Below are 27,133 nucleotides of genomic sequence, written 5' to 3'. Positions count from 1 at the left end.
GGACTTTACCAATTGCCTATTTTATTTAGAGGGCGGGACTATTGCACGTTACACTTCCCATTCTTCCCATCAGACTCTCCCATTCAGTAGTAATATGAGTGCAGTGTTTTGGTATATCTAAAGTCTTTGGCTCCTCATCACTGACAGCTGAAATATGATCGGCATCCTCAGAAACTCCTGCATCAGGCCTAGATTGAGACGGGAGTCAAGGTCAGCCTATTCTAGGACACGAGAGACTGACAATGCCATCAATGCTGACTAAATCAATGCCAGTCGGGAGAGGAGTGGATTCAGACCGAAAGCGGATTACTTGGAACATTTGATCCTCAAAATGGGGAAAATTAGGGAATATTCTTGCAAGCCATACTCCAATAATTTTGCGTGTTTGTTTCGAGTTTGGAGGGTTGAGAATTAGGGATCGACCGATATGGATTTTTTTGTGCCGATACCGATTTTTTTCCATCAGCCTTAGCCGATGAGCGATACGAGCTGCCGATTTTCTTGAGCCGATATTTGGAGCCGATACTGCTTTTGCTCCCTCAATCATAAAAATGACACAATGATCATAATGATAACAATTTACAATAAAAAAAAAAGGAACATTTATTGAACTTAAAAAAAAAACTATATTTAACGAATAGTAAAAACAAGCGAGGTAGAACAAGAAAAAAAGAGTTCAGGGGTGAAAAAAATTCTGACAATAAATATTTAAGCATAAATAAAATAATGACACTATTGCACAGTATCAACAAGCGAGCAGCATAATAAAGTGCACACTGACTGTACTATACTTCATTTAAAACTATTTACAACCTAGTCATTTAATGCTTACACTCTAAAAAATGCTGGGTTAAAAATAACCCGAGTTGGGTTGAATATGGACTAACCCAGCAATTAGGTTGTTTTGACCCAGCGGTTGGGTTTAATGTTTGCTTAAAACAACCCAATTGATGGGTTAGTCCATTTTCAACCCAACTTGGGTTATTTTTAACCCAGCATTGTTTAGAGTATAGCTGAACTTCACTTAATCTCTTGTAGAGCAACACCAGCGGTAATTCAGGAAAAATCTCCCAATGCTCCACGTGAAACTTCAGTCTTTCCAGCTTTTACCATCGTGTCAATTCTCAATTGATTTTGATTAATATGCGCGACGGAGAGCGAGAGAGTTTGAAGATGGTGAGAGCTGCCCTGTGGACGCCTGTCTGGAAATAATGCAGAGGAAAAAATATCGGCGAACGCAGCAGCCTTATATCGGCCGATGCCGATCCACGTAAAAATCGCAAATATCGGCCCGATATATCGGTCTAAAGGTCCTTTCACACTGGACGCGATTTTGACGCGCGAATAATTCGTGCGATGCTTTTATTTTTTGATCAGCTGTTTGTGTAATGAGAGCTTTCACACCGAACGCGAATGTGCTGTGGCGAAAAAACGATGTTTATTTTTTTCGTTTCGATGTCGATTTTTTTTAACACTCGCAGCGACAGAAAAGGCTTAAACCAATCACATACAAGGAAACAAAGGTGACGAAATGTCCAGTTGATGTCACTCGCCATTCAATCAACATTAACCTTTGCCAGGTGTGGCATTTCTCACCAGATTACAGCTGTAGTTGTGTTTACAGATGTGCAGATGCAGATGTGTTTGCCCACTATAGGCTACAGATTAAGATATTAGAATCAATACATTGATTTGAATTTTCTAATTGTGTCCGCGACTATAGAAAGTGAATGTGTTTCCAATAGTACGACTGTGTCTGCGGCTTAAATGTTTACATTGTGACTCAACTGGAAACACAGCAGCTCCGGATCGAGCCGTTCCTGAAGAGTGAGTGTGTGTGTGTGTGTGTGTGTGTGTGTGTGTGTGTGTGTGTGTGTGTGTGTGTGTGTGTGTGTGTGTGTGTGTGTGTGTGTCGTAAGATGTGCTGCTACCGTCTCTGTCTGGAGGAGCTCCTCAAATTGTCCCACGGACATTTGAAAGTAAGTTCGGAACCGGCCAACTTTCTCAGCTGTCGCCGCGAATATTTGGGAATGTTGGAGCTCTGAAACGTCGCAAACTTGCGTCGCGGCTGGTGTGAATGGTTTTAACGCGGCGAACTATTCGCACACGAAATATTCGCTTTTCCGTTACTGTTCCGGTGTGAAAGGGCCTTAACACTAGTTGAGAACACAAACATGTGAAGAAGAGGTCGACGGCAAATGATTACTTCATTAACATGAATATGTATGAAGGGGCCTAAGTGTTGTGGATCTCTGTAGGACACTGAGCGTTTTGAGATGCTGAGAACTGACCCAGGATCAGCTCTGGCCTGTTTGTCTGGCTCATGGCCCTGTTTAAGCATGCAGGACACAGCAGATCCTTCCTTCCCGCTGGCAGTGTTCGCTCGGGCTTCTTTAACATATGTTCCATTCAGAGGGGAAGCGCTCTCAATACAAACTCACTGTGGCGTCATCGCCTTTATTCCCACAAACCCATGTTCACTTTCTGGGAAGCAGAACAACAGCCGTGTTTCCATCGGGTCGGGATGGGCTTATAGCCTCAGACCTGTAGCACTGAGCCCAAAACCACACTGGTTCACTAAAACCCGCTCGTCACACACACCCATCGTCTCACGTTTGATCAGAAAACTAATCAGAAAGAAATCGCTGGAAACTAGATCGCAAAACGAGCATGATAAAAGTGTCCGTTTGTTAGCATTTTTGTTGTTTACGCGAAGATTTAAAACCCAAGCATTGACGTTTTGCCACAGTTTTACTAATAAGCGATGCATTGATCATATTAAATTAATTTGTTGAGATTACACAGAAATAAAGTGCCATTTTTCATTATTTCACGAAAGAAAGAGGACATTTCAGTGTTTTCCCACAGATTAGAAACCACACCCCAAACTCTTTTTTTGGGGGTTGGTGATTGGCACAAATATCGATTTCGATCTTAATTCAGTATCAATTCGTATGTATATAGCCTACTGTACATATAAGGAAAAATAAGTTATTTGAAACTTTTCTTGGGTTAAATTATATTTGTTTGTGTTCATTAATAATCACTTGTGTGTGCTTTTATAAGCATCATTAAAAATATTAGGATCCAAGTTATTAACTTTTTAAAATTGCACATTTAAAGAAATCTAGTGTTTGATCATGTCTAAATATGTATTCAAATTAGTGATGCACTGAAATGAAAATTCTGGTCCGAAAACGAAAATTTAGGATGCACTTGGCCGAAAACCGAAACTGAAGCCGAAAATGGCTTCTTTTAAAAACGTATACTAATATATATATATATATATACACACACATATTAAAGACATTGACTTTAAGAAATTGATATCACAGATAAAAAGCACAGATTTGTATAATAATAATTGTTTTTTTTTTTTTACAATAAATCCTTAGACCTTTCTAATGATTTTTAGTCATAGGCTGTCTACAAAGTTCGTAGACTAAGGTGGAAGAAGACAGAGTCGACGTGACTGGGACTGTTTATTCAGAATCTCTCATATACAAATAAGCTCGCGCTAACAGCACAGCTCTCTCAACAACATAATCTAACACTCATTTCAAATGCAAAGATGTCAGCCAATCACAACAGTGGGCGTTTTCACTGAAGTCTCACAGCAGACACGCCCCTTGAAACAGGGCATTCAGCCAGACGGGTAATAACAGGATAGAAAAAATGCCTTTTATTTCTAAATTATGACATTTTTTAATGTAAAAATCATACTAACAATATAAGTACACCTCAGGAAACATTATAAAATGCCATGGGTGAGTTAAGTGAGATGAGGAAGTATCATGAATTGACAACTCTTGACACCAGATCCAATATACTGATACACGACTTATTTCCCAACTGTTTATGTTCACTCAACACATAACCGACGGTCTTTAAGGCGAATACACACCAAGCTGGGCAATTTTGACACATTTCTGTGTGTTTTTAACGGTTTAAGCGTGAACTTTGCTTGTCCGTGTTTCACGGAACACGCTCACAGAAAGACACTTGGATAAGCCTGTCACGATAACTACTTTTTGTTTCACGATATATCGTCCCAGAAATAATTGCGATAAACGATATTATTGTCATTTTAAGACTATTTTATGCCACTGAATATATAATCCTAATATAACAGCATAATAATGCAAGCAGACCTACACACTTTCAAATGACAACCTTTTAATTCATTAGATCATGGAAATTAAGGGTAAAAAATATACTATCCTAAATGAAAAATAAAATAATTGAATAAATAGTAAATAAACCCCTTGTGAAACGGCTTTAACACTCGTCATTCTGTGTTGGCGGATCAGGGGATTGCGGCTGTGAAATGGAGTCCATTTGGGCTTATTCTTCCAAACTGTCGTCAGGAAAACACTTTAACGCCTAAAATGGCGGCTAAACATACGCCTCAAGTCACGGAAAACATACAAGATGACGGCACAATCCAGTAAAATGTTGGTGACATTCATTATCATGTAAACCAGGGGTGTCCAAACTTTTTTATAATATATATATATATATATATATAAAAATGCATAATGCGCGATTTATTGCACCACAAAAAATTATTGAGGTCACGTACATATATTGTGCGATATATTGATTATTTCGACAGGCTTACACTTGGAGAACAGTATCACTTTCGCGGCTTAATGTACTTAATAACTCTTTATTATGGAGCACATCCTGCAGTTTTGCACTTAAATTAAATTGCAGAAAGCAGATTGAAGTGATATAATTATGTTGCTACTGTTTTCCTGATGGGTTTACTCACATGTATACTTTCCGCGGTTTAAACACTGATTGGACTGATTTCAGTCAGTCGTTCTGTATCGGTCAGCATTCCTTCTGATGTTCATTCATGTTTATTTGCTGCTGTAACTCGTAGTAAAGAGCCAGCCTTAATGTCTTTTAAAAATAGGTCAATTTTGTTGCGCCACTCACCTTGAGGCTGGTGTTGGAGCGAGGGTGGCTGAGACTGTTATATCTCCATGTGTCCGTCCCTGGAGTCTCCACAGCTTCCCTATGCAGATCCGGGGTCATCGCATCACTTCCCGGCAGTGAAAAAATACCCAGAGAGACAGGACGCTCCTTCCTGAGTACACACAAAAAACATACCATTGGAAACTTCCTCATATCAAGGATTGGGATTCTGAATTACATCGGCTTAAACGAGATAGAAATATGGTGAAAACTCACGGATTGGCATCACAACTTTCCCAGTATTTCATAAGGTGTTTGAAGTAGTTTCTAAGGTGTTACTAGGGTTTGGAGTGGTAACTAGGGTGTTGCTAAGTCAAAAATAAAGTCACATTTATTTGCTTCATTATTCAGCTCAATGTTAAAATACATCCCGTTTATTGTTCATTGACTACTATTAGTATGTCATTCATGCATTTATCTCCCCCGCAAAAACATTGTAAAACAATGTAAACATTGATCCTCCCAGACACCATTAAAACAGCATCCACTCAGATATGTCCATCTCTTCACAGTTCAACCAATAAAGAGTGTTTGGGGCGTGGCTACTGTAACAGGGGAGTGTTTGGGGCGTGGCTACTGTAACAGGGGAGAGTTTGGGGCGTTGCTACAGTAACAGGGGAGAGTTTGGGGCGTGGCTACTGTAGCAGACTGAGTGTTTGGGGCGTGGCTACTGTAACAGGGGAGAGTTTGGGGCGTTGCTACAGTAACAGGGGAGAGTTTGGGGCGTGGCTACTGTAGCAGACTGAGAGTTTGGGGCGTGGCTACTGTATCAGACTGAGAGTTTGGGGCGTGGCTACTGTATCAGGCTGAGAGTTTGGGGTGTGGCTACAGTAACAGGGGAGAGTTTGGGGTGTGGCTACTGTAACAGGCTGAGAGTTTGGGGCGTCGCTACTGTAGCAGACTGAGAGTTTGGGGCGTGGCTACTGTATCAGACTGAGAGTTTGGGGTGTGGCTACTGTATCAGGCTGAGAGTTTGGGGTGTGGCTACTGTATCAGGCTGAGAGTTTGGGGTGTGGCTACTGTAGCAGACTGAGAGTTTGGGGCGTGGCTACTGTATCAGACTGAGAGTTTGGGGCGTGGCTACTGTATCAGACTGAGAGTTTGGGGCGTGGCTACTGTATCAGACTGAGAGTTTGGGGTGTGGCTACTGTAACAGGCTGAGAGTTTGGGGCGTGGCTACTGTATCAGACTGAGAGTTTGGGGCGTGGCTACTGTATCAGACTGAGAGATTGGGGCGTGGCTACTGTAGCAGACTGAGAGTTTGGGGCGTCGCTCCTGTATCAGACTGAGAGTTTGGGGCGTGGCTACTGTATCAGACTGAGAGTTTGGGGTGTGGCTACTGTAACAGGCTGAGAGTTTGGGGCGTCGCTCCTGTATCAGAATGAGAGTTTGGGGCGTGGCTACTGTAGCAGGGGAGAGTTTGGGGCGTTGCTACAGTAACAGGGGAGAGTTTGGGGCGTTGCTACAGTAACAGGGGAGAGTTTGGGGCGTGGCTACTGTAGCAGACTGAGAGTTTGGGGCGTGGCTACTGTATCAGACTGAGAGTTTGGGGCGTGGCTACTGTATCAGACTGAGAGTTTGGGGTGTGGCTACTGTAACAGGCTGAGAGTTTGGGGCGTCGCTCCTGTATCAGACTGAGAGTTTGGGGCGTGGCTACTGTAGCAGGGGAGAGTTTGGGGCGTCGCTCCTGTAGCAGACTGAGAGTTTGGGGCGTCGCTCCTGTAGCAGACTGAGAGTTTGGGGCGTGGCTACTGTAACAGGCTGAGAGTTTGGGGCGTCGCTCCTGTAGCAGACTGAGAGTTTGGGGCGTGGCTACTGTATCAGGCTGAGAGTTTGGGGAGTGGCTACTGTATCAGACTGAGAGTTTGGGGTGTGGCTACTGTAACAGGCTGAGAGTTTGGGGCGTCGCTCCTGTATCAGAATGAGAGTTTGGGGCGTGGCTACTGTAGCAGGGGAGAGTTTGGGGCGTTGCTACAGTAACAGGGGAGAGTTTGGGGCGTTGCTACAGTAACAGGGGAGAGTTTGGGGCGTGGCTACTGTAGCAGACTGAGAGTTTGGGGCGTGGCTACTGTATCAGACTGAGAGTTTGGGGCGTGGCTACTGTATCAGACTGAGAGTTTGGGGTGTGGATACTGTATCAGGCTGAGAGTTTGGGGCGTGGCTACTGTAGCAGACTGAGAGTTTGGGGCGTGGCTACTGTATCAGACTGAGAGTTTGGGGCGTGGCTACTGTAACAGGCTGAGAGTTTGGGGCGTGGATACTGTATCAGGCTGAGAGTTTGGGGCGTGGCTACTATATCAGACTGAGTGTTTGGGGCGTGGCTACTGTATCAGACTGAGAGTTTGGGGCGTGGCTACTGTATCAGACTGAGAGTTTGGGGTGTGGCTACTGTAACAGGCTGAGAGTTTGGGGCGTCGCTCCTGTATCAGAATGAGAGTTTGGGGCGTGGCTACTGTAGCAGGGGAGAGTTTGGGGCGTTGCTACAGTAACAGGGGAGAGTTTGGGGCGTTGCTACAGTAACAGGGGAGAGTTTGGGGCGTGGCTACTGTAACAGGGGAGAGTTTGGGGCGTGGCTACTGTAACAGGGGAGAGTTTGGGGTGTGGCTACTGTATCAGGCTGAGAGTTTGGGGTGTGGCTACTGTATCAGGCTGAGAGTTTGGGGCGTGGCTACTGTATCAGGCTGAGAGTTTGGGGTGTGGCTACTGTATCAGGCTGAGAGTTTGGGGCGTGGCTACTGTAACAGACTGAGTGTTTGGGGCGTGGCTACTGTATCAGGCTGAGTGTTTGGGGCGTGGCTACTGTATCAGGCTGAATGTTTGGGGCGTGGCTACTGTAGCAGACTGAGAGTTTGGGGCGTGGCTACTGTAACAGACTGAGTGTTTGGGGCGTGGCTACAGTATCAGGCTGAGTGTTTGGGGCGTGGCTACTGTATCAGGCTGAGAGTTTGGGGCGTGGCTACTGTAATAGACTGAGAGTTTGGGGTGTGGCTACTGTAGCAGACTGAGAGTTTGGGGTGTGTTTACTGTAACATGCTGAGAGTTTGGGGCGTGGCTACTGTAGCAGGCTGAGAGTTTGGGGCGTGGCTACTATATCAGACTGAGAGTTTGGGGTGTGGCTACTGTAGCAGACTGAGAGTTTGGGGCGTGGCTACTGTAGCAGACTGAGAGTTTGGGGTGTGGCTACTGTAACAGGCTGAGAGTTTGGGGAGTGGCTACTGTAACAGACTGAGAGTTTGGGGCGTGGCTACTGTAGCAGACTGAGAGTTTGGGGTGTGGCTACTGTAGCAGACTGAGAGTTTGGGGCGTGGCTACTGTAGCAGACTGAGAGTTTGGGGTGTGGCTACTGTATCAGACTGAGAGTTTGGGGCGTGGCTACTGTATCAGACTGAGAGTTTGGGGCGTGGCTACTGTAGCAGACTGAGAGTTTGGGGCGTGGCTACTGTAACAGGCTGAGAGTTTGGGGCGTGGCTACTGTAACAGGCTGAGAGTTTGGGGCGTGGCTACTGTAACAGGCTGAGAGTTTGGGGAGTGGCTACTGTATCAGGCTGAGAGTTTGGGGCGTGGCTACTGTAACAGACTGAGAGTTTGGGGCGTGGCTACTGTATCAGGCTGAGAGTTTGGGGCGTGGCTACTGTAACAGACTGAGAGTTTGGGGTGTGGCTACTGTAACAGACTGAGAGTTTGGGGCGTGGCTACTGTAGCAGACTGAGAGTTTGGGGTGTGGATACTGTAACAGGCTGAGAGTTTGGGGCGTGGCTACTGTAGCAGACTGAGAGTTTGGGGCGTGGCTACTGTATCAGACTGAGAGTTTGGGGTGTGGATACTGTAACAGGCTGAGAGTTTGGGGTGTGGCTACTGTAGCAGACTGAGAGTTTGGGGCGTGGCTACTGTATCAGACTGAGAGTTTGGGGTGTGGATACTGTAACAGGCTGAGAGTTTGGGGCGTGGCTACTGTAGCAGACTGAGAGTTTGGGGCGTGGCTACTGTAGCAGACTGAGAGTTTGGGGTGTGGATACTGTAACAGGCTGAGAGTTTGGGGTGTGGATACTGTAACAGGCTGAGAGTTTGGGGTGTGGCTACTGTAACAGGCTGAGAGTTTGGGGCGTGGCTACTGTATCAGACTGAGAGTTTGGGGTGTGGATACTGTAACAGGCTGAGAGTTTGGGGTGTGGCTACTGTATCAGACTGAGAGTTTGGGGTGTGGATACTGTATCAGACTGAGAGTTTGGGGTGTGGATACTGTAACAGGCTGAGAGTTTGGGGTGTGGCTACTGTAACAGGCTGAGAGTTTGGGGCGTGGCTACTGTAACAGACTGAGAGTTTGGGGCGTGGCTACTGTAACAGGCTGAGAGTTTGGGGCGTGGCTACTGTAACAGGCTGAGAGTTTGGGGCGTGGCTACTGTAACAGGCTGAGAGTTTGGGGCGTGGCTACTGTAGCAGGCTGAGAGTTTGGGGCGTGGCTACTGTAGCAGGCTGAGAGTTTGGGGCGTGGCTACTGTAGCAGGCTGAGAGTTTGGGGCGTGGCTACTGTAGCAGGCTGAGAGTTTGGGGCGTGGCTACTATATCAGACTGAGAGTTTGGGGCGTGGCTACTGTAGCAGACTGAGAGTTTGGGGCGTGGCTACTATATCAGACTGAGAGTTTGGGGCGTGGCTACTGTAGCAGACTGAGAGTTTGGGGCGTGGCTAGAGTAACAGGGGAGAGTTTCAGTTCAATAACAGTGTTAGCTCTAAAGACCATAGTGTCAGTGCAGTTAGATCAATAATATTAACTATCTTTATGATCTTCTCATCCTTACATATCTCAATGCATGTCTATGGGAGGTTTTAGCCTACAATACAAAGTTTTGAGCTACAGTGATGCCACCACTAACAGCAGAGCTCCTCTAGGACAGACATGTCTTTTGTCTCTTCCTGTTGTGGGGTTGCTATAGAGCAGCATTCCCAGCTGAACCTGCTGACTGCACATTCTGTAGAGGAGCAGAGCGGACTCACGCATTCAGCTCAAACACGACAGCAAAGAAAACGCTAAAGTACGGGTAGGAAACAAGATCCAACGCTGTTTGAACTCCCACAAAAATGCACTTCAGTGGTGAGGTTTACATCCAATGATGTGAATACCAAAACAATACTTGAGATGCTGCGATGCGATTGGTCCGCTGGTTATCCAGCTATATTGTGTAAAAGTAAGTTGGGCCAATTTTGAGTAAAAATAAAAGTAAATCAATGCAGTCAGGCTTGCATGGTAAACCGGGGCTGTGATGGATCTCTATCTGACGTGTTCATCAATACCCGTGTTATAATCACACACGTCATGGGACACATAATGCAAAACACACACACGTAATGCCAAACACACACACGTCATGGGACACGTAATGCCAAACACACACCAGTCATGATTTAAGAGAGTTGTGGAGATTCAGGTCCAAAGTTCAACTCATGAAAAGCTCCAGCACTGTTTCAAATCTGAGGCAGAATGACCAATAAAAACTGGTCAAAAGCAACAAATATAATGTTTGCCTGGCAACAACAAGTCCAGTTTAAAAGCAAATAACAGCAAAATCATTTTCATCACACAGATTTAATCAATACATATCATCTACTGGAGTTCACTGGCTGTGTTAAAATCACAGAAATAGGAATTTGTTGACTATTAAATTACATTTTTACTCTCTTTAATTATACACTCTAATAAATCTTGGGTTATTTTTTTGTGTTTGGGTAGTTTTTGTGTTACTCAGATCCTGGGTCGGACGTGACAACCCAGTGTTTGGGTAGTTTTTGTGTTACTCAGATCCTGGGTCGGACGTGACAACCCAGTGTTTGGGTAGTTTTTGTGTTACTCAGATCCTGGGTCAGACGTAACAACCCAGTGTTTGGGTAGTTTTTGTGTTACTCAGATCCTGGGTCAGACGTAACAACCCAGTGTTTGGGTAGTTTTTGTGTTACACAGATCCTGGGTCAGACGTAACAACCCAGTGTTTGGGTAGTTTTTGTGTTACTCAGATCCTGGGTCAGACGTAACAACCCAGTGTTTGGGTAGTTTATGTGTTACTCAGATCCTGGGTCAGACGTAACAACCCAGTGTTTGGGTAGTTTTTGTGTTACACAGATCCTGGGTCAGACGTAACAACCCAGTGTTTGGGTAGTTTATGTGTTACACAGATCCTGGGTCAGACGTAACAACCCAGTGTTTGGGTAGTTTTTGTGTTACTCAGATCCTGGGTCAGACGTAACAACCCAGTGTTTGGATAGTTTTTGTGTTACTCAGATCCTGGGTCAGACGTAACAACCCAGTGTTTGAGTAGTTTTTGTGTTACTCAGATCCTGGGTCAGACGTAACAACCCAGTGTTTGGGTAGTTTATGTGTTACTCAGATCCTGGGTCAGGCGTAACAACCCAGTGTTTGGGTAGTTTTTGTGTTACTCAGATCCTGGGTCAGACGGAACAACCCAGTGTTTGAGTAGTTTTTGTGTTACTCAGATCCTGGGTCAGGCGTAACAACCCAGTGTTTGAGTAGTTTTTGTGTTACTCAGATCCTGGGTCAGACGTAACAACCCAGTGTTTGGGTAGTTTTTGTGTTACTCAGATCCTGGGTCAGACGTAACAACCCAGTGTTTGGGTAGTTTTTGTGTTACTCAGATCCTGGGTCAGACGTAACAACCCAGTGTTTGAGTAGTTTTTGTGTTACTCAGATCCTGGGTCAGACGTAACAACCCAGTGTTTGAGTAGTTTTTGTGTTACTCAGATCCTGGGTCAGACGTAACAACCCAGTGTTTGGGTAGTTTTTGTGTTACTCAGATCCTGGGTCAGACGTAACAACCCAGTGTTTGGGTAGTTTTTGTGTTACTCAGATCCTGGGTCAGACGTAACAACCCAGTGTTTGGGTAGTTTTTGTGTTACTCAGATCCTGGGTCAGACGTAACAACCCAGTGTTTGGGTAGTTTTTGTGTTACTCAGATCCTGGGTCAGACGTAACAACCCAGTGTTTGGGTAGTTTTTGTGTTACTCAGATCCTGGGTCAGACGTAACAAACCAGTGTTTGAGTAGTTTTTGTGTTACTCAGATCCTGGGTCAGGCGTAACAACCCAGTGTTTGGGTAGTTTATGTGTTACTCAGATCCTGGGTCAGGCGTAACAACCCAGTGTTTGGGTAGTTTTTGTGTTACTCAGATCCTGGGTCAGACGGAACAACCCAGTGTTTGGGTAGTTTTTGTGTTACTCAGATCCTGGGTCAGACGGAACAACCCAGTGTTTGAGTAGTTTTTGTGTTACTCAGATCCTGGGTCAGGCGTAACAACCCAGTGTTTGAGTAGTTTTTGTGTTACTCAGATCCTGGGTCAGACGTAACAACCCAGTGTTTGGGTAGTTTTTGTGTTACTCAGATCCTGGGTCAGACGTAACAACCCAGTGTTTGGGTAGTTTTTGTGTTACTCAGATCCTGGGTCAGACGTAACAACCCAGTGTTTGAGTAGTTTTTGTGTTACTCAGATCCTGGGTCAGACGTAACAACCCAGTGTTTGGGTAGTTTTTGTGTTACTCAGATCCTGGGTCAGACGTAACAACCCAGTGTTTGAGTAGTTTTTGTGTTACTCAGATCCTGGGTCAGACGTAACAACCCAGTGTTTGGGTAGTTTTTGTGTTACTCAGATCCCGGGTCAGACGTAATAACCCAGTGTTTGGGTAGTTTTTGTGTTACTCAGATCCTGGGTCAGACGTAACAAACCAGTGTTTGAGTAGTTTTTGTGTTACTCAGATCCTGGGTCAGGCGTAACAACCCAGTGTTTGAGTAGTTTTTGTGTTACTCAGATCCTGGGTCAGGCGTAACAACCCAGTGTTTGAGTAGTTTTTGTGTTACTCAGATCCTGGGTCAGACGTAACAACCCAGTGTTTGAGTAGTTTTTGTGTTACTCAGATCCTGGGTCAGACGTAACAAACCAGTGTTTGAGTAGTTTTTGTGTTACTCAGATCCTGGGTCAGGCGTAACAACCCAGTGTTTGAGTAGTTTTTGTGTTACTCAGATCCTGGGTCAGACGTAACAACCCAGTGTTTGAGTAGTTTTTGTGTTACTCAGATCCTGGGTCAGACGTAACAACCCAGTGTTTGGGTAGTTTTTGTGTTACTCAGATCCTGGGTCAGACGTAACAACCCAGTGTTTGAGTAGTTTTTGTGTTACTCAGATCCTGGGTCAGACGTAACAAACCAGTGTTTGAGTAGTTTTTGTGTTACTCAGATCCTGGGTCAGGCGTAACAACCCAGTGTTTGAGTAGTTTTTGTGTTACTCAGATCCTGGGTCAGACGTAACAACCCAGTGTTTGAGTAGTTTTTGTGTTACTCAGATCCTGGGTCAGACGTAACAACCCAGTGTTTGGGTAGTTTTTGTGTTACTCAGATCCTGGGTCAGACGTAACAACCCAGTGTTTGGGTAGTTTTTGTGTTACTCAGATCCTGGGTCTGACGTAATAACCCAGTGTTTGGGTAGTTTTTGTGTTACTCAGATCCTGGGTCAGGCGTAACAACCCAGTGTTTGGGTAGTTTTTGTGTTACTCAGATCCTGGGTCAGACGTAACAACCCAGTGTTTGGGTAGTTTTTGTGTTACTCAGATCCTGGGTCAGGCGTAACAACCCAGTGTTTGGGTAGTTTTTGTGTTACTCAGATCCTGGGTCAGACGTAACAACCCAGTGTTTGGGTAGTTTTTGTGTTACTCAGATCCTGGGTCAGACGTAACAACCCAGTGTTTGGGTAGTTTTTGTGTTACTCAGATCCTGGGTCAGGCGTAACAACCCAGTGTTTGGGTAGTTTTTGTGTTACTCAGATCCTGGGTCAGACGTAACAACCCAGTGTTTGGGTAGTTTTTGTGTTACTCAGATCCTGGGTCAGACGTAACAACCCAGTGTTTGGGTAGTTTTTGTGTTACACAGATCCTGGGTCAGACGTAACAACCCAGTGTTTGGGTAGTTTTTGTGTTACACAGATCCTGGGTCAGACGTAACAACCCAGTGTTTGAGTAGTTTTTGTGTTACTCAGATCCTGGGTCAGACGTAACAACCCAGTGTTTGGGTAGTTTTTGTGTTACACAGATCCTGGGTCAGACGTAACAACCCAGTGTTTGAGTAGTTTTTGTGTTACACAGATCCTGGGTCAGACGTAACAACCCAGTGTTTGGGTAGTTTTTGTGTTACTCAGATCCTGGGTCAGACGTAACAACCCAGTGTTTGGGTAGTTTTTGTGTTACTCAGATCCTGGGTCAGGCGTAACAACCCAGTGTTTGGGTAGTTTTTGTGTTACTCAGATCCTGGGTCAGGCGTAACAACCCAGTGTTTGGGTAGTTTTTGTGTTACTCAGATCCTGGGTCAGACGTAACAACCCAGTGTTTGAGTAGTTTTTGTGTTACTCAGATCCTGGGTCAGACGTAACAACCCAGTGTTTGGGTAGTTTTTGTGTTACTCAGATCCTGGGTCAGGCGTAACAACCCAGTGTTTGGGTAGTTTTTGTGTTACTCAGATCCTGGGTCAGACGTAACAACCCAGTGTTTGGGTAGTTTTTGTGTTACTCAGATCCTGGGTCTGACGTAATAACCCAGTGTTTGGGTAGTTTTTGTGTTACTCAGATCCTGGGTCTGACGTAATAACCCAGTGTTTGGGTAGTTTTTGTGTTACTCAGATCCTGGGTCAGACGTAACGACCCAGTGTTTGGGTAGTTTTTGTGTTACTCAGATCCTGGGTCAGACGTAACAACCCAGTGTTTGGGTAGTTTTTGTGTTACTCAGATCCTGGGTCAGACGTAACAACCCAGTGTTTGGGTAGTTTTTGTGTTACACAGATCCTGGATCGGACGTAACAACCCAGTGTTTGAGTAGTTTTTGTGTTACTCAGATCCTGGGTCAGACGTAACAACCCAGTGTTTGGGTAGTTTTTGTGTTACACAGATCCTGGATCGGACGTAACAACCCAGTGTTTGAGTAGTTTTTGTGTTACTCAGATCCTGGATCGGACGTAACGACCCAGTGTTTGAGTAGTTTTTGTGTTACTCCGATCCTGGGTCAGACGTAACAACCCAGTGTTTGGGTAGTTTTTGTGTTACTCCGATCCTGGGTCAGACGTAACAACCCAGTGTTTGGGTAGTTTTTGTGTTACTCCGATCCTGGGTCAGACGTAACAACCCAGTGTTTGGGTAGTTTTTGTGTTACACAGATCCTGGATCGGACGTAACAACCCAGTGTTTGAGTAGTTTTTGTGTTACTCAGATCCTGGGTCAGACGTAACAACCCAGTGTTTGGGTAGTTTTTGTGTTACTCCGATCCTGGGTCAGACGTAACAACCCAGTGTTTGGGTAGTTTTTGTGTTACACAGATCCTGGATCGGACATAACAACCCAGTGTTTGAGTAGTTTTTGTGTTACTCAGATCCTGGATCGGACGTAACAACCCAGTGTTTGAGTAGTTTTTGTGTTACTCAGATCCTGGATCAGACGTAACAACCCAGTGTTTGGGTAGTTTTTGTGTTACACAGATCCTGGGTCGGACGTACCAACCCAGTGTTTGAGTAGTTTTTGTGTTACTCAGATCCTGGATCAGACGTAACAACCCAGTGTTTGGGTAGTTTTTGTGTTACTCCGATCCTGGGTCAGACGTAACAACCCAGTGTTTGGGTAGTTTTTGTGTTACTCCGATCCTGGGTCAGACGTAACAACCCAGTGTTTGGGTAGTTTTTGTGTTACTCAGATCCTGGGTCAGACGTAACAACCCAGTGTTTGAGTAGTTTTTGTGTTACTCAGATCCTGGGTCAGACGTAACAACCCAGTGTTTGGGTAGTTTTTGTGTTACTCCGATCCTGGGTCAGACGTAACAACCCAGTGTTTGGGTAGTTTTTGTGTTACTCCGATCCTGGGTCAGACGTAACAACCCAGTGTTTGGGTAGTTTTTGTGTTACACAGATCCTGGATCGGACGTAACAACCCAGTGTTTGAGTAGTTTTTGTGTTACTCAGATCCTGGGTCAGACGTAACAACCCAGTGTTTGGGTAGTTTTTGTGTTACTCCGATCCTGGGTCAGACGTAACAACCCAGTGTTTGGGTAGTTTTTGTGTTACACAGATCCTGGATCGGACGTAACAACCCAGTGTTTGAGTAGTTTTTGTGTTACTCAGATCCTGGATCGGACGTAACAACCCAGTGTTTGAGTAGTTTTTGTGTTACTCAGATCCTGGATCGGACGTAACGACCCAGTGTTTGAGTAGTTTTTGTGTTACTCCGATCCTGGGTCAGACGTAACAACCCAGTGTTTGGGTAGTTTTTGTGTTACTCCGATCCTGGGTCAGACGTAACAACCCAGTGTTTGGGTAGTTTTTGTGTTACTCCGATCCTGGGTCAGACGTAACAACCCAGTGTTTGGGTAGTTTTTGTGTTACACAGATCCTGGATCGGACGTAACAACCCAGTGTTTGAGTAGTTTTTGTGTTACTCAGATCCTGGGTCAGACGTAACAACCCAGTGTTTGGGTAGTTTTTGTGTTACTCCGATCCTGGGTCAGACGTAACAACCCAGTGTTTGGGTAGTTTTTGTGTTACACAGATCCTGGATCGGACGTAACAACCCAGTGTTTGAGTAGTTTTTGTGTTACTCAGATCCTGGATCGGACGTAACAACCCAGTGTTTGAGTAGTTTTTGTGTTACTCAGATCCTGGGTCAGACGTAACAACCCAGTGTTTGGGTAGTTTTTGTGTTACACAGATCCTGGGTCGGACGTACCAACCCAGTGTTTGAGTAGTTTTTGTGTTACTCAGATCCTGGATCGGACGTAACGACCCAGTGTTTGAGTAGTTTTTGTGTTACTCCGATCCTGGGTCAGACGTAACAACCCAGTGTTTGGGTAGTTTTTGTGTTACTCCGATCCTGGGTCAGACGTAACAACCCAGTGTTTGGGTAGTTTTTGTGTTACTCCGATCCTGGGTCAGACGTAACAACCCAGTGTTTGGGTAGTTTTTGTGTTACACAGATCCTGGATCGGACGTAACAACCCAGTGTTTGAGTAGTTTTTGTGTTACTCAGATCCTGGGTCAGACGTAACAACCCAGTGTTTGGGTAGTTTTTGTGTTACTCAGATCCTGGGTCTGACGTAATAACCCAGTGTTTGGGTAGTTTTTGTGTTACTCAGATCCTGGGTCAGACGTAACGACCCAGTGTTTGGGTAGTTTTTGTGTTACTCAGATCCTGGGTCAGACGTAACAACCCAGTGTTTGGGTAGTTTTTGTGTTACTCAGATCCTGGGTCAGACGTAACAACCCAGTGTTTGGGTAGTTTTTGTGTTACACAGATCCTGGATCGGACGTAACAACCCAGTGTTTGGGTAGTTTTTGTGTTACTCAGATCCTGGATCGGACGTAACAACCCAGTGTTTGGGTAGTTTTTGTGTTACACAGATCCTGGATCGGACGTAACAACCCAGTGTTTGGGTAGTTTTTGTGTTACACAGATCCTGGATCGGACGTAACGACCCAGTGTTTGAGTAGTTTTTGTGTTACTCCGATCCTGGGTCAGACGTAACAACCCAGTGTTTGGGTAGTTTTTGTGTTACTCCGATCCTGGGTCAGACGTAACAACCCAGTGTTTGGGTAGTTTTTGTGTTACTCCGATCCTGGGTCAGACGTAACAACCCAGTGTTTGGGTAGTTTTTGTGTTACACAGATCCTGGATCGGACGTAACAACCCAGTGTTTGAGTAGTTTTTGTGTTACTCAGATCCTGGGTCAGACGTAACAACCCAGTGTTTGGGTAGTTTTTGTGTTACTCCGATCCTGGGTCAGACGTAACAACCCAGTGTTTGGGTAGTTTTTGTGTTACACAGATCCTGGATCGGACGTAACAACCCAGTGTTTGAGTAGTTTTTGTGTTACTCAGATCCTGGATCGGACGTAACAACCCAGTGTTTGAGTAGTTTTTGTGTTACTCAGATCCTGGGTCAGACGTAACAACCCAGTGTTTGGGTAGTTTTTGTGTTACACAGATCCTGGGTCGGACGTACCAACCCAGTGTTTGAGTAGTTTTTGTGTTACTCAGATCCTGGGTCAGACGTAACAACCCAGTGTTTGGGTAGTTTTTGTGTTACTCCGATCCTGGGTCAGACGTAACAACCCAGTGTTTGGGTAGTTTTTGTGTTACTCCGATCCTGGGTCAGACGTAACAACCCAGTGTTTGGGTAGTTTTTGTGTTACACAGATCCTGGATCGGACGTAACAACCCAGTGTTTGAGTAGTTTTTGTGTTACTCAGATCCTGGGTCAGACGTAACAACCCAGTGTTTGAGTAGTATTTGTGTTACTCCGATCCTGGGTCAGACGTAACAACCCAGTGTTTGGGTAGTTTTTGTGTTACTCCGATCCTGGGTCAGACGTAACAACCCAGTGTTTGGGTAGTTTTTGTGTTACACAGATCCTGGATCGGACGTAACAACCCAGTGTTTGAGTAGTTTTTGTGTTACTCAGATCCTGGGTCAGACGTAACAACCCAGTGTTTGGGTAGTTTTTGTGTTACACAGATCCTGGATCGGACGTAACAACCCAGTGTTTGAGTAGTTTTTGTGTTACTCAGATCCTGGGTCAGACGTAACAACCCAGTGTTTGGGTAGTTTTTGTGTTACACAGATCCTGGATCGGACGTAACAACCCAGTGTTTGGGTAGTTTTTGTGTTACACAGATCCTGGGTCAGACGTAACAACCCAGTGTTTGGGTAGTTTTTGTGTTACACAGATCCTGGGTCAGACGTAACAACCCAGTGTTTGGGTAGTGTTTGTGTTACTCAGATCCTGGGTCAGACGTAACGACCCAGTGTTTGGGTAGTTTTTGTGTTACTCAGATCCTGGGTCAGACGTAACAACCCAGTGTTTGAGTAGTTTTTGTGTTACTCAGATCCTGGGTCAGACGTAACAACCCAGTGTTTGGGTAATTTATGTGTTACACAGATCCTGGGTCAGACGTAACGACCCAGTGTTTGGGTAGTTTTTGTGTTACTCAGATCCTGGGTCGGACGTAACAACCCAGTGTTTGAGTAGTTTTTGTGTTACTCAGATCCTGGGTCAGACGTAACAACCCAGTGTTTGGGTAATTTATGTGTTACACAGATCCTGGGTCAGACGTAACAACCCAGTGTTTGGGTAGTTTTTGTGTTACTCAGATCCTGGGTCGGACGTAACAACCCAGTGTTTGGGTAGTTTTTGTGTTACTCCGATCCTGGGTCGGACGTAACAACCCAGTGTTTGAGTAGTTTTTGTGTTACTCAGATCCTGGGTCAGACGTAACAACCCAGTGTTTGGGTAATTTATGTGTTACACAGATCCTGGGTCAGACGTAACAACCCAGTGTTTGGGTAGTTTTTGTGTTACTCAGATCCTGGGTCAGACGTAACAACCCAGTGTTTGGGTAGTTTTTGTGTTACACAGATCCTGAGTCGGACGTAACAACCCAGTGTTTGGGTAGTGTTTGTGTTACTCAGATCCTGGGTCAGACGTAACGACCCAGTGTTTGGGTAGTTTTTGTGTTACTCAGATCCTGGGTCAGACGTAACAACCCAGTGTTTGAGTAGTTTTTGTGTTACTCAGATCCTGGGTCAGACGTAACAACCCAGTGTTTGGGTAGTTTTTGTGTTACACAGATCCTGGGTCAGACGTAACAACCCAGTGTTTGAGTAGTTTTTGTGTTACTCAGATCCTGGGTCAGACGTAACAACCCAGTGTTTGGGTAGTTTTTGTGTTACACAGATCCTGGGTCAGACGTAACAACCCAGTGTTTGGGTAGTTTTTGTGTTACTCAGATCCTGGGTCAGACGTAACAACCCAGTGTTTGGGTAGTTTTTGTGTTACTCCGATCCTGGGTCAGACGTAACAACCCAGTGTTTGGGTAGTGTTTGTGTTACTCAGATCCTGGGTCAGACGCAACAACCCAGTGTTTGGGTAGTTTTTGTGTTACACAGATCCTGGGTCAGATGTAACAACCCAGTGTTTGGGTAGTGTTTGTGTTACTCAGATCCTGGGTCAGACGTAACAACCCAGTGTTTGGGTAGTTTTTGTGTTACTCAGATCCTGGGTCAGACGTAACAACCCAGTGTTTGGGTAGTTTTTGTGTTACTCAGATCCTGGGTCAGACGTAACAACCCAGTGTTTGGGTAGTTTTTGTGTTACTCCGATCCTGGGTCAGACGTAACAACCCAGTGTTTGGGTAGTGTTTGTGTTACTCAGATCCTGGGTCAGACGCAACAACCCAGTGTTTGGGTAGTTTTTGTGTTACACAGATCCTGGGTCAGATGTAACAACCCAGTGTTTGGGTAGTGTTTGTGTTACTCAGATCCTGGGTCAGACGTAACAACCCAGTGTTTGGGTAGTTTTTGTGTTACTCAGATCCTGGGTCAGACGTAACAACCCAGTGTTTACGTCATTCGCGCGAATCACGTGTTCAAAACGCTCAACTTACGTCATTCGTGCGAATCACGTGTTCAAAACGCTCAACTTACGTCATTCTCGCGAATCTCGTGTTCAAAACGCTCAACTTACGTCATTCGTGCGAATCACGTGTTCAAAACGCTCAACTTACGTCATTCTCGCGAATCTCGTGTTCAAAACGCTCAACTTACGTCATTCGTGCGAATCACGTGTTCAAAACGCTCAACTTACGTCATTCTCGCGAATCTCGTGTTCAAAACGCTCAATTTGCGTCATTCGCACGACTCACGTGTCTCTGCATTGAGTTAACATGTGTAGTTTTAACATGTAAATAACTTGCGCGAATCGCGTCATTCGCATACGCTGTGAACGCACCTTAAGAGCTAACACACACACACACACACACATGATGAACGACAAGACATTTAGACATGAAGAGAATCCAACATGACAAGAGGTTTTCAAACTGGGGTCCGCGAAAAAGTTTAAAAACTAATTAATAAACTTGATTAAAATAAATTAATAAATAATGCATCAAATGCTCCAGTACTATAGCAAGTAGAAAAAATAGAAACTCAATTTATAATGTATTTTTTCACAGTATAAACTGTGTTTTTGTTTTTGTGTTACTCAGATCCTGGGTCAGACGTAACAACCCAGTGTTTGGGTAAAGAACAGAAAGCTCTAACAATATCAGGTGTTCGACTGAAGCTCTAGGGCAAATATGAACACAGAACTGCACTGGGATCCGGTACAAATGTTGACAAGAGAAATGAACTCCTGCCGCAGAACCACTCATGCTAACTACACTCTCAGAGCTAACACACACACACACACGATGAACGACACACACACACACACACACACACACACACACACACACACACACACACACACACACACACACACACACACACACACACACACACACACACACACACACACACACACACACACACACACACACACACACGATGAACGACAAGACATGCATGAGAAGCTGACATGAAGAGAATCCAACTTGACAAGAGGTTTTCAAACTGGGGTCCGCGGAAAAGTTTAAAAACAAAAACAAATTAATAAACTTGATTATAATAAATAAATAAATAATACATCAAATGCTCCAGTACTATAGCTATAATTCGTCTTGTGTGGATCTTACGGGCGACCTTTGGTCATGGATCTATAATTTGTTCCCTGGCAAATCGTTTAGGCTGAGGGCAAAGTGAAGTTTCCTTACTTTTTTATTTTTAGGCTTTTTTATTTTTATAACTTTACGTTAGCATTGTAGCCGACTAGCACTGACTTTGAATGTTTGACTGAATTGTTTGCTTTATTTCATGTGTAGCTTATTATACCTTTAACTTATACTTTTGTAATATTGATCAAACATAAACTTGCATTTAACAAAAAGAGACTGGGTTGTGTTTCATGTCATTTAATGTTATCACAGTGATAATCATATTGTCTGAACCAGATATTAATATACAGATTTTCTCCTCATTGTTGTCACTACTAGAGCAAGCTCCTGATTGGTTAACGCGGCGCGAAATATCCACCAAAGTTCAGATTTTTCAGCTGGGTCGATTCGCGTGAATCACGCGTTCAAAACGCTCAATTTGCGTCATTCTCCCGAATCACGTGTTCAAAACGCTCAATTTGCGTCATTCGCACGAACCACGTGTTCAAAACGCTCAATTTGCGTCATTCTCCCGAATCACGTGTTCAAAACGCTCAATTTGCGTCATTCGCACGAATCACGTGTTCAAAACGCTCAATTTGCGTCATTTGCGCGAACCACGTGTTCAAAACGCTCAATTTGCATCATTCTCCCGAATCACGTGTTCAAAACCCTCAATTTGCGTCATTTGTGCGTATCACGTGTTCAAAACGCTCAATTTGCATCATTCTCCCGAATCACGCGTTCAAAACGTTCAATTTGCGTCATTTGTGCGTATCACGTGTTCAAAACGCTCAATTTGCGTCATTCTCCCGAATCACGTGTTCAAAACGCTCAATTTGCGTCATTCGCACGAACCACGTGTTCAAAACGCTCAATTTGCGTCATTCGCGCGAATCACGTGTTCAAAACGCTCAATTTGCTTAATTCGTGCGAATCATGTGTTCAAAGTGTTCAATTTGCGTCATTCGCGTGAATCACGCGTTCAAAACGCTCAATTTGTGTAATTCGCACGAATCACGTGTTCAAAACGCTCAATTTGCGTCATTCGCGTGAATCACGCGTTCAAAACGCTCAATTTGCGTCATTCGCATGAATCACGTTTTCAAAACGCTCAACTTACGTCATTCGTGCGAATCCCGTGTTCAAAACGCTCAACTTACGTCATTCGTGCGAATCTCGTGTTCAAAACGCTCAACTTACGTCATTCGTGCGAATCTCGTGTTCAAAACGCTCAACTTACGTCATTCGCGCGAATCACGTGTTCATAGCGCTCAACTTACGTCATTCGTGCGAATCACGTGTTCAAAACGCTCAACTTACGTCATTCGTGCGAATCTCGTGTTCAAAACGCTCAATTTGCGTCATTCTCCCGAATCACGTGTTCAAAACGCTCAATTTGCGTCATTCGCACGAACCACGTGTTCAAAACGCTCAATTTGCGTCATTCGCGCGAATCACGTGTTCAAAACGCTCAATTTGCTTAATTCGTGCGAATCATGTGTTCAAAGTGTTCAATTTGCGTCATTCGCGTGAATCACGCGTTCAAAACGCTCAATTTGTGTAATTCGCACGAATCACGTGTTCAAAACGCTCAATTTGCGTCATTCGCGTGAATCACGCGTTCAAAACGCTCAATTTGCGTCATTCGCATGAATCACGTTTTCAAAACGCTCAACTTACGTCATTCGTGCGAATCTCGTGTTCAAAACGCTCAACTTACGTCATTCGTGCGAATCTCGTGTTCAAAACGCTCAACTTACGTCATTCGTGCGAATCTCGTGTTCAAAACGCTCAACTTACGTCATTCGCGCGAATCACGTGTTCATAGCGCTCAACTTACGTCATTCGTGCGAATCACGTGTTCAAAACGCTCAATTTACGTCATTCTCGCGAATCACGTGTTCAAAACGCTCAACTTACGTCATTCGTGCGAATCTCGTGTTCAAAACGCTCAACTTACGTCATTCGTGCGAATCTCGTGTTCAAAACGCTCAACTTACGTCATTCGTGCGAATCTCGTGTTCAAAACGCTCAACTTACGTCATTCGCGCGAATCACGTGTTCAAAACGCTCAACTTACGTCATTCGTGCGAATCTCGTGTTCAAAACGCTCAACTTACGTCATTCGTGCGAATCTCGTGTTCAAAACGCTCAACTTACGTCATTCGTGCGAATCTCGTGTTCAAAACGCTCAACTTACGTCATTCGCGCGAATCATGTGTTCAAAACGCTCAACTTACGTCATTCGTGCGAATCTCGTGTTCAAAACGCTCAATTTGCGTCATTTTCGCGAATCACGTGTTCAAAACGCTCAACTTACGTCATTCGTGCGAATCACGTGTTCAAAACGCTCAACTTACGTCATTCTCGCGAATCTCGTGTTCAAAACGCTCAACTTACGTCATTCGTGCGAATCACGTGTTCAAAACGCTCAACTTACGTCATTCTCGCGAATCTCGTGTTCAAAACGCTCAACTTACGTCATTCGTGCGAATCACGTGTTCAAAACGCTCAACTTACGTCATTCTCGCGAATCTCGTGTTCAAAACGCTCAATTTGCGTCATTCGCACGACTCACGTGTCTCTGCATTGAGTTAACATGTGTAGTTTTAACATGTAAATAACTTGCGCGAATCGCGTCATTCGCATACGCTGTGAACGCACCTTAAGAGCTAACACACACACACACACACACATGATGAACGACAAGACATTTAGACATGAAGAGAATCCAACATGACAAGAGGTTTTCAAACTGGGGTCCGCGAAAAAGTTTAAAAACTAATTAATAAACTTGATTAAAATAAATTAATAAATAATGCATCAAATGCTCCAGTACTATAGCAAGTAGAAAAAATAGAAACTCAATTTATAATGTATTTTTTCACAGTATAAACTGTGTTTTTAACCATAAATATCTGCATGAGGATGATCACATTAGAGGTAAAAAACTGTGGTATGATCCAGCAAACCGCGCGCGCTGTGTGTGCGTACCTGCTGCTCCGGGGCAGGGAGTGTGTGATGGCGGGCAGGCCGTTGGAGACGGAGTAATGCACCAGCAGCAGAAAGGAGAGCGAGACCAGTACGGCGGAGTTGATGACCACTGCTCCACCCACGAAGCCGAAGACGAACAGCAGCATGCAGCCTGGACTCATGGCTGCCTCCACTCACTATGGGCCGCCCCCCCGATACACCAAAACAATCCCATCAACCCCGCACGAGAATCTGCCTGCGTGTGTGTGAGCGCTGCAGCCTCTCGCTGCTGTGACATCATCCACACACACACACACACACTCGAGTGCGCGAGCGGCTTTGCAGCAGCTGTGTTGTTCTCCCTCTTCTGTTTGCTGCTGCTTAATGAACCGCTCCGTCTCTTACACACTAATTCCCCGTTTCCATCTCACAGCTGATTGGCTGAGGGAATTGATGCGTACTTATGCAGATCACAGGGAACAACAAGAAGGGTTACTATAGCAATGCTTAACTATAACCATAAACAACTGACTTATAGCAACACTACTTTAACTAAATACAACTAAAACTGAAATAAATAATACTAGTCATTTAATAAAAACTACTGAGAGAATAAATAATACTAGTCATTTAATAAAAACTACTGAGAGAATAAATAATACTAGTCAATTAATAAAAACTACTGAGAGAATAAATAATACTAGTCAATTAATAAAAACTACTGAGAGAATAAATAATACTAGTCAATTAATAAAAGCTACTGAGAGAATAAATAATACTAGTCAATTAATAAAAACTACTGAGAGACTAAATAATACTAGTCAATTAATAAAAACTACTGAGAGAATAAATAATACTAGTCATTTAATAAAAACTACTGAGAGAATAAATAATACTAGTCAATTAATAAAAACTACTGAGAGAATAAATAATACTAGTCAATTAATAAAAACTACTGAGAGAATAAATAATACTAGTCATTTAATAAAAACTACGGAGAGAATAAATAATACTAGTCAATTAATAAAAACTACTGAGAGAATAAATAATACTAGTCAATTAATAAAAACTACTGAGAGAATAAATAATACTAGTCATTTAATAAAAACTACTGAGAGAATAAATAATACTAGTCAATTAATAAAAACTACTGAGAGAATAAATAATACTAGTCAATTAATAAAAACTACTGAGAGAATAAATAATACTAGTCAATTAATAAAAACTACTGAGAGAATAAATAATACTAGTCAATTAATAAAAACTACTGAGAGAATAAATAATACTAGTCAATTAATAAAAACTACTGAGAGAATAAATAATACTAGTCATTTAATAAAAACTACTGAGAGAATAAATAATACTAGTCATTTAATAAAAACTACTGAGAGAATAAATAATACTAGTCATTTAATAAAAACTACTGAGAGAATAAATAATACTAGTCAATTAATAAAAACTACTGAGAGAATAAATAATACTAGTCAATTAATAAAAACTACTGAGAGAATAAATAATACTAGTCAATTAATAAAAACTACTGAGAGAATAAATAATACTAGTCAATTAATAAAAACTACTGAGAGAATAAATAATACTAGTCAATTAATAAAAACTACTGAGAGAATAAATAATACTAGTCAATTAATAAAAGCTACTGAGAGAATAAATAATACTAGTCAATTAATAAAAACTACTGAGAGAATAAATAATACTAGTCATTTAATAAAAACTACTGAGAGAATAAATAATACTAGTCAATTAATAAAAACTACTGAGAGAATAAATAATACTAGTCATTTAATAAAAACTACTGAGAGAATAAATAATACTAGTCAATTAATAAAAACTACTGAGAGAATAAATAATACTAGTCATTTAATAAAAACTACTGAGAGAATAAATAATACTAGTCAATTAATAAAAACTACTGAGAGAATAAATAATACTAGTCATTTAATAAAAACTACTGAGAGAATAAATAATACTAGTCAATTAATAAAAACTACTGAGAGAATAAATAATACTAGTCAATTAATAAAAACTACTGAGAGAATAAATAATACTAGTCATTTAATAAAAACTACTGAGAGAATAAATAATACTAGTCAATTAATAAAAACTACTGAGAGAATAAATAATACTAGTCATTTAATAAAAACTACTGAGAGAATAAATAATACTAGTCAATTAATAAAAACTACTGAGAGAATAAATAATACTAGTCAATTAATAAAAACTACTGAGAGAATAAATAATACTAGTCAATTAATAAAAACTACTGAGAGAATAAATAATACTAGTCAATTAATAAAAACTACTGAGAGAATAAATAATACTAGTCATTTAATAAAAACTACTGAGAGAATAAATAATACTAGTCAATTAATAAAAACTACTGAGAGAATAAATAATACTAGTCAATTAATAAAAACTACTGAGAGAATAAATAATACTAGTCATTTAATAAAAACTAATGAGAGAATAAATAATACTAGTCAATTAATAAAAACTACTGAGAGAATAAATAATACTAGTCAATTAATAAAAACTACTGAGAGAAT

The 27,133-nt window shown here is 43.0% G+C and overlaps 1 protein-coding gene across 5 annotated transcripts in view; it reads right to left on the bottom strand.

Moving 5' to 3' along the window:
• The window catches only part of spag9b (sperm associated antigen 9b), a 196,500-nt gene that overhangs the window by 83,956 nt on the left and 85,411 nt on the right, over positions 1 to 27,133 (bottom strand). For 4 of the 5 annotated variants that reach the window (XM_079801693.1, XM_079801695.1, XM_079801694.1 and 1 more), the window contains exon 5: positions 4,945 to 5,095. In XM_079801693.1, the coding sequence (XP_079657819.1) occupies positions 4,945 to 5,095 (151 nt within the window). Of the gene's footprint in view, positions 1 to 4,944; positions 5,096 to 27,133 lie in introns of those variants that run through there. The other variant, XM_079801697.1, reaches the window with a different exon arrangement.

This window comes from Gobio gobio (genome assembly GCF_949357685.1).
Source record: "Gobio gobio genome assembly, chromosome: 20".
NCBI lineage: Eukaryota > Metazoa > Chordata > Actinopteri > Cypriniformes > Gobionidae > Gobio > Gobio gobio.
The sequence above is the reverse complement of the archived record's forward strand: the minus strand, read 5'-3'. Positions and strand labels throughout refer to the sequence as shown.